Source organism: Typopeltis vanoorti, chromosome 17 (assembly GCF_054136105.1).
Source record: "Typopeltis vanoorti isolate ZY-2024b chromosome 17, IOZ_Tvanoo_1.0, whole genome shotgun sequence".
Taxonomy (NCBI): domain Eukaryota; kingdom Metazoa; phylum Arthropoda; class Arachnida; order Uropygi; family Thelyphonidae; genus Typopeltis; species Typopeltis vanoorti.
This window is the reverse complement of record NC_143565.1, coordinates 18,554,940-18,567,660: the sequence shown is the minus strand read 5'-3', so window position 1 is coordinate 18,567,660 and position 12,721 is coordinate 18,554,940. Positions and strand designations below refer to the sequence as shown.

The 12,721-nt window shown below is 36.3% G+C and overlaps 1 protein-coding gene across 4 annotated transcripts in view; it reads left to right on the top strand.

Annotated features, from left to right (window-relative positions):
• LOC150097199 (centrosomal protein of 95 kDa-like) overlaps positions 1–12,721 on the top strand; it is a 234,027-nt gene that overhangs the window by 109,553 nt on the left and 111,753 nt on the right. For all 4 annotated transcript variants that reach the window (XM_090407715.1, XM_090407711.1, XM_090407712.1 and 1 more), the window contains exon 8: positions 3,832–3,971. In XM_090407715.1, the coding sequence (XP_090263841.1) occupies positions 3,832–3,971 (140 nt within the window). The remainder of the gene's footprint in view (positions 1–3,831; positions 3,972–12,721) is intronic.

Genomic DNA, 12,721 nt, shown 5'->3' with positions numbered 1-12,721 from the left:
ATAAAAGTAGTGAATTAATTTAGAGTGCCCAAGTCTGAGAAGTACACAGATTACTTTGTGACAGAAAGAATCATACACAGTTTGAATACTTAAGGTAAATGAGGTAGAAGAATGGGATATAGTTGCTGTCGAAGCTACTAGTTGAGATTCTTTGAGAATTAATCTGTCTGGTTTTAATGCCTAGGTAATGGTGTACATGATTTATAGTTGTGTTAAGGCCATGAACATTGATGATATGGGTGTATTTTTTGTATGCTTGATGCTTTTTGTCAAAGATTTTTTTTCTTATCTGCAGTGTTACTGTATTTATTTATGGTTTCTTTCATAGTTGGTATTATCATAATGTTAATCACTGAGCAGAGGTATGCAGTGTGTTGATCATGTGAAGAATTCATGAACATGTCTATCATACAGGAAATATTCAGTTTCCTATTTACAGTGAGCTTGACAATAATGACTCTCCCCTTAGCTAATAAATACCACTGTGCTCATACTCTTTCCAGATAGAGAGATGATCTAGCAGTAAATGGCAACAGCATTCCTTGCAGCAGGTTAGGAAGCTGCTGGATGCATTACTCATTCCCACGTGCTATCAGCTAGCAATATAGTAACTACTTCATGGTCATACCTAGCTCGCTAGTTATTGGAGGCTATTTCATGCTGAATTCAGAATCCAGAGTGCAAATCATTACACCATTGGCATATAGATGTTTGGGAATGTTTTTAGGAGAAGACTATCTTTCTGCTTATTGGAGGCTTAAAATGAGTTGGAAAAGAGTTTCATGTTTTGGTCTCTGGAGCAGGTTTTTGGATTATCTAATAGTCCACCCTGCATCATTAATGCACTATAGGTTTACATCTTTTTGTGATGGTATTCAGACATGCACACCCATGTGCAAATGGGATTTTCAGACTATGTTATTCACATATGTATAGATAGAAGTAGTATAAGATCTGGTTTTTGGTGTAAATTAAGATGTAGATGTTAAGAAGTATGGAACAATTGTGAGGGGTCATGCATGGCAATGCTTTAATCATTATTAAATAAGTGTTCATCTTATTGGTAAATGGTTTAGGTTAATAATAGCATTAAAGTGTATGAGTGTATATATATTATAATTTGATTCTTTTATACCTAGTCTTCCATAAATACTGTTACACTTCTGCACACCTTAACGGTGCCCACAGAATTGAACAAGCTTGGTTCTGTTAGTGGTGCTGTGCGCAGCCAACATTCATGTGTTTAGTAGCGTTGTCTAGCTGTAGGGATTAATACAGTGGGAAGATATGAGAACTGTGTAGCTTCACAAGGTTGGAATGCAGCCACCTGTTATTTTCAACACACTAAAAACACTTGGGATCAGTAGGATGTTTGTGTATTAGACTATTAACCTGTTATAATGACATAGAAGACATATCTGACTGCCAAAGAACAGGTCAACCATGCTGCATTAGGACCCAACAACTTGTGAAGCCACCATGTCTCTGCTGTAATCCTGTGAGAATGCAGAAAGGGATGTCACAAGAAATGAATGTTTTGCAGAGAATGATGTCACACATACCAACTCATGACCTGGGATGAGCCTATTGTGGCAATAGGCTCATCCCAGCAATAGGCTTATGTGGCAAAGGGTGATAAAATCAAAGGCACTTTGATTTTATCTTCTCTGTACTTCTCTGGTGGTACACGAACAACAGACACGGAGATATCCTCGTCATAGATGAAAAGATTTTGACCATTGAAGAGTTGTTTAACTGTCAGAACAATCAGGTATATGCCCTGGATGGTTGCTTAGCATGTTCCAGTATTCAGAGAGGTCATCATCCCATGGATAACCCCTTGTCACCCTCCCCACCAAACCATCACATATCAAAGGGTATCCTAGTTGCATTTCTGGCTAAAGTGTATCAAAACACTGTGCTGGTAACTGTGGTATAACTTCTGAACAACACTTTGTTTCATGGTAGGCATTGGACCTTCCAACAGGACTCAGCCCCTGCGCACAAGGCAAGGACCACACAACAGTGGTTGGAAGTGAATGTACCCGACCACATATCACCATCTGATTGGCCATCTGGAAGTCCCAATCTGAATCTGTTGGACTCCAAATTGTAGTCAGAGATTGAGAAAGTAGCTTGCGTGAAATGACACCCAAGCATTGCCAACCTGAAGGTGTATTTGGAGCGATCATTGGCAGCATTTCCATTGGATTTTGGGTGTGCCGCCAGTGATATATGGCCTCATAGACTTCGGGCATGCGTGAAGACAAAAGGGTGATATTTTGAACGTTGAGTGCTGTTATATACACATTATATGTGCTGAAAGCTGTAAATGATTTACTGATAGATTAAAGATTTATGCACTGTTAAAGTGCATAAATTATCATTTTCATTTCAAATTGTTACCCAGATAAAAATGAATCATTTTTATCTGGGTATTTATGGCTTGACCATTGTGTAATATCAATCAATGCATAATATGTGTGTGTGTGTGTGCACGCGCACATAAGTTTCTGATACATTTTTATTCACAAAGGGACTGAGCAGAAACCTTTGTCTTAACTCTTGGTAGTCAGTAGGCAGCAAGTCTCCATGCTTAGTTGTTATTAGGTGGAGTTTCGCTGTCTCATCATCTGTAAATCTACAAATCACCAGGAAGCTTCAAGTAACATAAGTAACTGCTGCCATGTGTTCTAACCCTTAATGCTGTGTATGAGTTCTGTGTCAATTTTTCTAAGCTGCAGGGTTAAAATTCCAGATTCCTGAGAAGGTTGGAGTCTACTTACCTATTTTAAAGGTCAGCTTGGGAACTTGCAGACAGAAAAAGTTCCTCAGGCAGTGACTGGAATTGAACCTATAATGGTATTTCTTCTTCTGCCAATCTAATATCATAGTAATTACCACAGGACCACACAGATACATATAACAAGTAAACTTTTTAAATTTATTTTTATCTGTAAAATATTTTGACTCCTTTGATTTTTTGTTTGCAGTTTGAAGGATGATGGGATGATTTGCTCTCTGATTGAAAAATACCTGAATTTGATTCTCATTACCTTCATTCTCATTATCACTTGAAGGTGTGAGTTAGCCATTCTCATATAAAGGGTAGCAAACACCCCCCTCCCCCCAAATACCAAGTTTTTTCATCTCATATGTGAGCAGATTAGCCAGAGAACATGCACACAGTTAACAGAAAAAAAAAAAAATCTGTTAGTGGATGGTATATGGTGCAATGTGCATTACCATATTATGTCTTGTCTTAAGCTTGTCGCAAACCAGTAAGGTTCTTTAGCTGTGGACTTCACAACAGCGACTGTCTCAAGGATAATGTGGTTGGCCCCTATGCCTCCCAGTGTGTCCTATGTCTGTAGATGTGTGTGTTCATGGTGCTGGTTTGCTTGTTCTAGGGAACGAAAAACCTGAGTTTCTGGGTGAAAAAACACCCTACCTCCGTATGAGACTGGTTAATTCACCTTTAGTTGAAAGAGACCAGATAAAGGTCCTCATGTCTTGGACAGGAATCGAACCCGGTCTTTCCGACCAAAGGGCTTCATCTATACTGACTGAGCTATGGAGGCTCTACCATATTATGTACTGCATGTATTAGTAAGCGGTGAATAGTAGATTATGTAGTGTGTAGATAGTAGATTATAGTAGTGTAGTGTAGTGAAGAGTTCTCTTCCCCAGATGAGTCTATTCATGGGAGATAACACTCTATGGAGGTGTCACATAATAATAATTGAAGTGTAGACTGAAGGATTTAGATTATATATATATATATATATATAAACATTGCATAAAAAAAAATATTTTGAATACTTCTATTAGGGTCTTGAAGAACTAAGAGTTAAAAAAATATCTGTAAGGAGAAAGAGCAAATCTCTTGAAAATGTATTTAGTCCAAGCCTGTATAATAATGATTTAGCAACTCCAACAGGGAGTTCAACCCCAATATTAAAGTCTGATAGGTAAGTTGACAGTTTTTTGTCATTACTCTACAAGTGTGCATGATATTATTATAGTTCAACAGAATTAATTGAATTATTGTTCCATCATCATCAGTTTTCTTGCAGATTGGTTTGTTGTTGTGTCTCTTACATTTCTGTTTGTTAAGAGACTGCTTACTACTTGGCTATTCATCTAGATCTTTTGATTCATTCTCCAGTTTTTTTTTTCTTGGCATTTTTGGTTCAAGCATTTTCCATTTCATTTCCCATTTTGTTTAAGCAGTTATACTAGTAATGCTTCTTTTTTCAATATCTTCATTTTTAATGTGGTTCTACCATTGAAGCCATATGTTCGCTCTCGTGATATTACTAGAAAATCTCATAATTGTCTCCAATTCACCTGTTTCTTTTTCTGACCCTGTCTCTCAACTAGATAATACATTAAAGTTTGCATTAATGCTGTCTTGTATCATGCTAGTTTCATTTTTTTTTTTTTTTTTGCTGATTTCTCTCTCACTTGTTCCATGTAATTTTTATTTAACTGCTGCTATGTTATCCTTCTTTACATATCCTGTTACCTATTTCCATATTTAGTTTGTCATTGTCATGAGAAATCTTACTTTAGAATGCCATACCTAATTATCCTTTATTCTATCAACCAGTTTAAAAAACTGAACAGCAATCAAGTCTTCACCAAGGCCATCAAGTGCAAGTTTTGTCCATCCATATTTAAAGAGAAGAATGATGCCAGCAGTCAGAAAAAACTGACTGATGTCATCATTCGTCTCTTAAAACTCCTGCACCGATAGCCAGGTATCGCCCAAATTTACTAAGAACTGCTCAATGCATGCATCCCCTAGTCTATCATCAGAAAGAAATCTGCAAAATCCTGAATACCTTAGACAACATGTCATCTAGTTCTGATGTGATCCTGCCAATTGTGTCACAAACTTGTACTCTACAAACCTAAATTTAATTCATCCCCCCCCCCCCCACAAATAAATAAAATAAAATAAATTCAACCAACAAATTGTTGTCTAGTTGTATTTTATTCTCTTAAAAAATCACACACAGAGATCATCAGCAGCCAGCTTCATTACCGATAGAGTAAACAGGATGGGAGGGGGGGGGGGGTACTGCTGATGGTGGCAGATGAATTACAGCCCACAAGCTTAGGAGTCAGTTGGGCAGATGGCAGTTCTTCTGAGTCACTTTGGTGCAAGATCAAGGCCAATAGGATAAAATATAAAATAATTGCTGCTATAGGCCAGGGGAGTGCCGAAGATGATGTGAAAGACTTGCATCAGCAGATTAGTATAAGCAGTGCAAGTCGAGTAATTATTATAGGAGACTTCAACTTTGGAGACATAGATTATAAATTCAAATATAAATTTAATTTATATTTAATTTATTATAAATAAATAGATTATAAATTTAAAATAAATTCAACCAACAATTTGTTGGTTGAATTTATTTTATTTTATTTATTTGTGGGGGGGGGGGGAATGGATTAAATTTAGGTTTGTAGAGTACAAGTTTGTGACACAATTGGCAAGATCACATCAGAACTAGATGACATGTTGTCTAAGGTATTCAGGATTTCGCAGATTTCTTTCTGATGATAGACTAGGGGATGCATGCATTCGAACAAGAAGAAGCAGGAAGGAAATGGAATTTATACCTTTACTGAGTGATAATTACTTGGAGTAGAATATGATGGTGGGGACTTGAGGTATGAGTTTTGGATCTTGCTGCAATGCTTCCAATTGGAGAAAGTGATCATGTGGTCTTTACTTGAGAGGTAGAAATTTCACTTAGGAAGCAGCTTAAAGCAGTACCATGGCATAAAGATCTGGAAGGTAAGGATGTTCACAATGCATGGAAGGGATGGTCAAGGGATATCTGGAGGATGCAATTTCACACTGTATACCCTTGTAGTTAGCTGGATGAGTATTATCATTAAGCTACAGCTGCAAAAAAAAAAAAAAATGTTATAGGGGTATATAAGAAGAGAAATGACTAGCTAACTTATGAACAGTACAAGGATCAGGCAAGAAAGGTGAATAGCATGGTAAGGAAGGCAAAATCAGATTATGAAAAGAAATTAGCTGAAGAGACAAAAGGAAATCCCAGAGAGTTTTTTTGTTATATGGTGAGTAGGAAGAAGAATAACTATGGAAGGATAACTTTAATGAGTTCTGATGGTAGAGAGGTAACAGAGGCAGACAAAAATGTTGAACTACTGAGTGACCATTTTGGAAGAGTATATAATTGAATATATTGTTATGGCAGAGGTGATGGAGACTGATGTGAGACCAGAGGTTGATGAATTAGAGGTACTTAGGATATTGCATTATCTGAATGCAAATACAGCTGTGGGATTATATGAGATATCAGCTTGCATTTTAAGAGAATGTGCAAGGGAACTGATACTTTTGACAAGGCTGGTTAATTTAAGATTTCTGTTGTATTATCAAGTAAAAACAATCAGCTGAGATGTGCTTTCCAAGAAAAATGGCTCCAGGAATTCATATGGTTGTTACCAAGACTAAGCTGCATTTTGTAATACCTGTAAAAAATATCCTGGGACTGTTGACAGTTACTCTATACTGATACAGGGTTTTCAAGGACCTTTAAAAGTGGAGACATTTAGGTTTCATGAAGGAATCCAATTCTCACAAAAGATACTGTGACATAGACTTGGCCAGAAATCACCCAGAAAATACACCTCCAGCTGCTTGCCAAAAGAAAATTATTCTAAAATGTTTGAACACCTTTTTTTTTATTTTAAATTTATTATTATTATTATTACTACAGGCAAATCCAAAGAGTCCTTAGACTCATCGAGGGAGACCATGAACATCATGTCCATCACAGCTATTCGACATTCACACAGTATCTATCATACTTTGCCTTGAACTCATTTACAGTCACAGCACCCACAACAGACTCTGGCAGCTTATTCCACTCATTTACCACTTTAAAAGTAAAAAACCTAGATCTAACACCCTTACTAACCACACTCTTGCCCAGCTTCCATGGATGGCCCCCAGTCCTCCCACCACCAGTCCTGTTCTCAAAAATATCCTCTCAATTAATCTTATAGAAACTCTTCAATAATTTGAATTGTCTCAATCATATCTCCCCTTTTCTGCCTATCAACCAATTTCTGCAACCCACAAATCTTCAACCTGTTCTCATAAGGTTCATTCCATAGACCTGTTATCATCTTGGTCACTTGCCTCTGGATCCTCTCCACTTCCTCCCCATCTAGAAGAAAACCAGGCGACCAAATCTGGGCATAGTCGAGATGGGGTCTTATCAAGGCTCGATACAGAGGAACAATAACTTGCTTGTCTCTGCTCCTCAATGTATTCTTCAGCAACCAAGTGATTTGATGAGCTGATTTAGCCACTTTTGCAATGTGCCCCCCCTAAACTTCAACTCCCTATCCACCAACACTCCCAAGTCACTGGCCTCGTCAATATCCTGGAGTACAGTTTCACCAATGTGGTATACTGCTGTTAATCTTTTCACCTCAAAATGCATAACCTTACATTTTGCCACATTAAATTGACGTCTGTTCTCCTTAGCACCTTAAGTGCCTTTTTAATACATCATATTATATAGCTGAATTCAATAAATCATAATATGTCATTAAACAAGAATTAGTTAAGGAAATCTACAAATATTTCAAATGAGGATGAACTTTTCTTTACATGAGATACGTAAATAAAAATCAGAAACTGAAAGAGGCATTCGTTTCCATAGTTCCTCTTCAAACTCAACAGCTGCTGTGCTTTGACATATTGGAGAGAGAGAGAAAAGAGTAAGTTATTCTTGCTATGGAAGTAGGCATTTGGAACAGATGGAGCAGCAAATATGCTGGAAAAAAACAATGAGCTAGTGGCAAGATTAAAGAGAGACATGCCACGACACATCGTATTGCACAGAATTTGAATCTGGATGTTTTAAATCCTATTAAAGATATTCTCTTTGTTTCTGACATTGAAAGAGTAGTAAAAAAAATTATGTACCTTTCAATATAATTTGCCAAATTATATTGAAAGAATTAGGGAAAGTAGCAGCAATGGGGAAAAAAGACTGAAAGAATTGGGGAAAGTAGCAGTAATGTTATAAAAAAAAAATCCTGATGTTTAAGTATCTGCATTTGGTAAAGTGGGTGTGTAATAGAGTGGGAATGCTGACTGCACTTGTCTTGTTAACAATTAGTCTGCATTGGTAATGCATTTGGAAGAAAGAGGCAATAGAAAAGGGGATGATGATGCTGCATTATCAAAAGGCTTGTTAAAGACAATGAAGACATACTGTTTTGCAAGAAGAATCCATTTTTTCTGAGATTTTTTTAAACTTTATTCAAACAACTAACTGATTTTTCAAAGGAAAAACTTACTAATAAGGTGAACAAAATACCTTGTGGATACTACCTTGAATGCTCAGATAGAGATGAATGAAGTTCCACAATCTTTTGAGAGGAAATTTTTAGTTAACATAAAAAGCATAGGTGTATATAACAGTATTCAGATAATGTATGCAGAGAGCTGTTGAAATGCTGAATGAAAAAACTAATAGGTGAAGGAATAATGTATTTGATAAAAAGATTTAATGAAAATGAATTGGAAATTGCCAAAGCTGTCTCAGTGTTCGATACGTTTACCTGGTCTGAAGATCCGGAAGACTTTTAGGGGGAAAAAAAAAAAATCAAGATTTTGGGTAAACATTTCAGGAAATATTTTGATGATACAAATTTGGTGAAAGAGTGGTACGAGTTTAAAGTTTTAGGGAAGCATTTAAACATACAAGACTTTTTTTGAAAGGACAATGAATAATGAGAACAGATTTCTATTTCTCTTTAAAACTATTTGAAATTGTAGCCATTATAATAGCAAGTATGTAATCATGTGAATAATGTTTTAGTCAAATGAATCTAGTAAAAAGGAAGCTGAGGTCATCAATGAATCCTTCCACCTCGAATGGCTCTTCTTTTCAGTATTTTGTTCCAGATAAATCAGTTAATAAGTGCTATTTTGCAACCAAGAAAAGATACTGGAGGCCATATGAAATCCTTGTGTAAATGATCTGTATTTGGGCACATTTTAAACACACATTAAAAGAAAGGCTGTATAACTACATGTAATGTGTACGAAGAAATAAAGAATGTGTTGCTTTGTTTTGTCATTGATCATAAAATTTAGTTTTTTTTTAAAATATCATTTATAACAGTGTTTCTCAAACTTCAGATATCCACGTACCCCTTCTTAAATTTTCATTATTACCAAGTACCTCTTTATCAAATAATAAATAAAGTATATTTCATTGTATCTATTTTATTTGAATTTATATGTTCATGCAAACAAAAAATATGATTTATTTTTAATAGAAAAAAATTTGGAATAGGTTCCTCTTCATTTCCCATCCATGAAAATCCACATTTCAAGTAATTCATATCATACTTACAAAGATTTTTCATCTTCTTCCTAGTTTGTTCTCTAAAGATGTCAGACGACACATCACTACCAATTTCATTTGATCCAGATGGAATATATCAACGTTTTCTTGTTGCTTACAGCTGCTTGTAAACAACAAGAAAACATTGCTGTATTGCTCTCTTTTGTGCATTTTATAAATCCAGTCTTTAACCAATGATCCATACTTAAGAATTTGAAAGATAAAAAAATTACTGTATTTCTCTAATATAACTCTCACTTTTTTCCCAAAATTAAAGATAAAAAATCGTGGTGCGAAATATATGCGGGGATTTTTGGAAACTAAAGTTTTCAGAAAAAAATTGCAAATGGTGTGACTTGCCAAGAAGCTCCTATTCGTTATCGCTACTTTAGGCATCGAGAACTTTAGGAATCGTTTCCTTGTGTGCATCGTCAAAGTCATCTACCCAAATAGCTTCATCTTCTTTCTCATTATTTCAAGCAAACATTACCAGTAATTTAAAAGACTTGAGATACATAGAGCAGCTACGAAGAGGTGCATATGATTGGTGATGTATTAACAAAAGATCGTGCGAACCAAAGACAAATTAGCATTTCAACAGTTGAGTTGAAATGCTAATTCTTTTCAACCGAATTCCATAATATCTGAAACACATTCACTCTATATTTCTTAGTTTTAACACGTTCACGATGGCGTGGTGTCAAGCAAAACCATATGTTGCACCGGCAACATATGGTTTCGCTTGAGTCTATACAGCAGTTTCTGTTGGCGGGAAGATGTGATTCATTAGTTAGTGCTGTTTTTATCCCAGTTGTCTCTAATTGCACTATTTGTTGAGAAATTGTGTTAATGATGCATAAAAAATTGCAATAAAAAATGATGCATAAAAGCCAAAAATTGCCACATATCCCCCCTGAAGACCTTTCGTGTACCCCCCCCCCCGGGGGGGGTATGCATACCACTCTTTGAGAAACACTGATCTATAACAATATAGAATGAAATTTTACTTATCCAATATCTTGGGCAAATGAGTTTTTTTTTTTTTTTATAGCTAGTAGATTTAAGTTTTATTTCTGGAGCCCTGTGGTTGAGGATGTTTAATCATTTCAACTAAATCAAGAACATCTCTTGAGAAACATCTGCAATCTATGTGGAGCATTTTTGTTTGTTGCCACAATATTTGATGTTTGGTTTCAGTTGTACATTTTGCCAGCCTTGTTTGTGTTTCCTTTCATACTCAACATCCTTGATGTGTTCCGATTGGCATACTTTTCCTGACTTGTTTGTCTCTGCTATGTAGTATAAATCAGTTACAGCTGATCATGTAGACACCTGGTTTTTTTAAGAGGTGGATAGGGAGGGTTTGTTGGATGGAGAGATTTCAGGAGATTAAAGATCTTGTTCATGGGATGATAGGAGGCAACCTTTGTGTTTTATTTATGTAATATCTTTGATATTTTATCTGTGACTGATGGTATATAGGGGAGTACCTCTCTATACATCTGAAGTCTTGTTTTTCATGTTCATCTGACTGTCTTGGAGGTTGGCATTAAATTATGCTGACTAATGTTCTATTGTAACCATTCTTTGGTAGGATGGTGCTCAGGTTGTCTAACTCTTGGTTTCTTTGCTCTATATTAGTAGAGATTCTATAAGATCTATCATATAGGAAACGAATAATACTTATTTTCTATGCTGAGTGGTGATGGGATGTGGTGTGCAAGTAATTTCTGGTGTTTGTTGGCATCCTATATACTGAAAAATTGTATTCTGTTTGGATACTTTAACTGTGCCCAGAAATGGTAAAGGCCTGTTTACCTTCAATTCAACAGTGATTTCAATCCAAGGGTGGATGTTATTATGGTATGTGAGGAAATTTGATTGACAGTTGGGCAATAGAGCCAGGCCAAATGATGAAAATGTCAACACATCTGGGCCAAACTTGAGGTTCTATTCCCTAGTGTTGAATGGCTTTTCTTCAGACCACTCCATGAACAGATTTGCTAACAAGGGAGAAGGAAGAGCCCATTGCTAATTCTTCCTTCTATTCAAAATATTTTTCTTGAAATTTGAAGAAAGTGCTGTTCATACAATGTTTGATGAGATCTATAGTGTCTGGTGGAAAGAGGTCTTGTAGTAATTGAATGGTTTCTGTTCTTGGTACTTTACTGAACAGATTAACTATGTGAAGGCTTGCATTTAGATCAGTAGGATCTATTGTAATATCTTTGGTGTATTCTATGAAATGTGATCTTGTGTAGTGCTGTGACCTTTAGTATGGCACAGTATGACCTTTGCTGTTTTTGCACCAAGAAACTATAAATCAAACCAATCTATGAAGTGTATCGTGTTCTATATAAAAGAGATTATTTTGCCATTGTAGTGGTTTAGCAGGCTTGCTAGATATTTGGATATGCAATGAAGTTTGAAAATACCTTGCATCAACAATAGGTCTCAATGACAACCTGTGCTTATGCACCTTAGGACCCCATAGATTCTTGGTACCGGGGGGGGGTGTCTGGATTCAAGATGTTTTTGGGTTTTTTCAGATAAGTTCAACTTATTCTTATATCAAATTATTAGTTATATTATGGAAACGACCCCATGGGATCATGATTCAGTTTTTCATAGGTGTTTATATCATTCAGTTGTGATTGCATTTTATCTTTGCAATCTTTCAGGGAAGATATAGAAGATAGGATGGGGGGGGGTACTGCTGATGATAGCAAATGAATTGCAGTCAAAAAGAATAGGAGAAAGGGGGGGGGAGGATGGCTGTTCATTTGAAGCAATCTGGTGTGAGACTAAGGCCAGTAAGATAAATATACAGTTGGTTGTTGCTACAGGCTAGGGAATTCCACAGATAATCTGGAAGACATGCTTCACCAAATTAGGGGGATTTCAACTGTGGAGATATAGACTGGAAGGAAGAAAGATCACATGGCAGAAAGCAAATAGAATTTATACACCTGCTGAGAGATAATTAAGGCAGCATGCGATGGAGGGGACAAGGGGTGGGAGAGTATTGGACCTGGTCATAGGATCAGAAGAGCTGTCCATAACCAAGTTGACAACATTGTCTCCAATTGGTGAAAGTGACCATGTGGTCTTGACTTGGGAAATTGTAAAACATAAGGAATATTCTATCAAGAAGGGGTATTTGCGGAACTACAAGGCAGGTGATTATGACATGCTTAGGAAGAAGCTTAAATTTGTACCGTGGCATAAAACACTGCAGGGTAAGGATGTTAATAGTGCATGGATGTAGTTAAAGGTCATCTAGAGGAAGCAGTATTAAACTG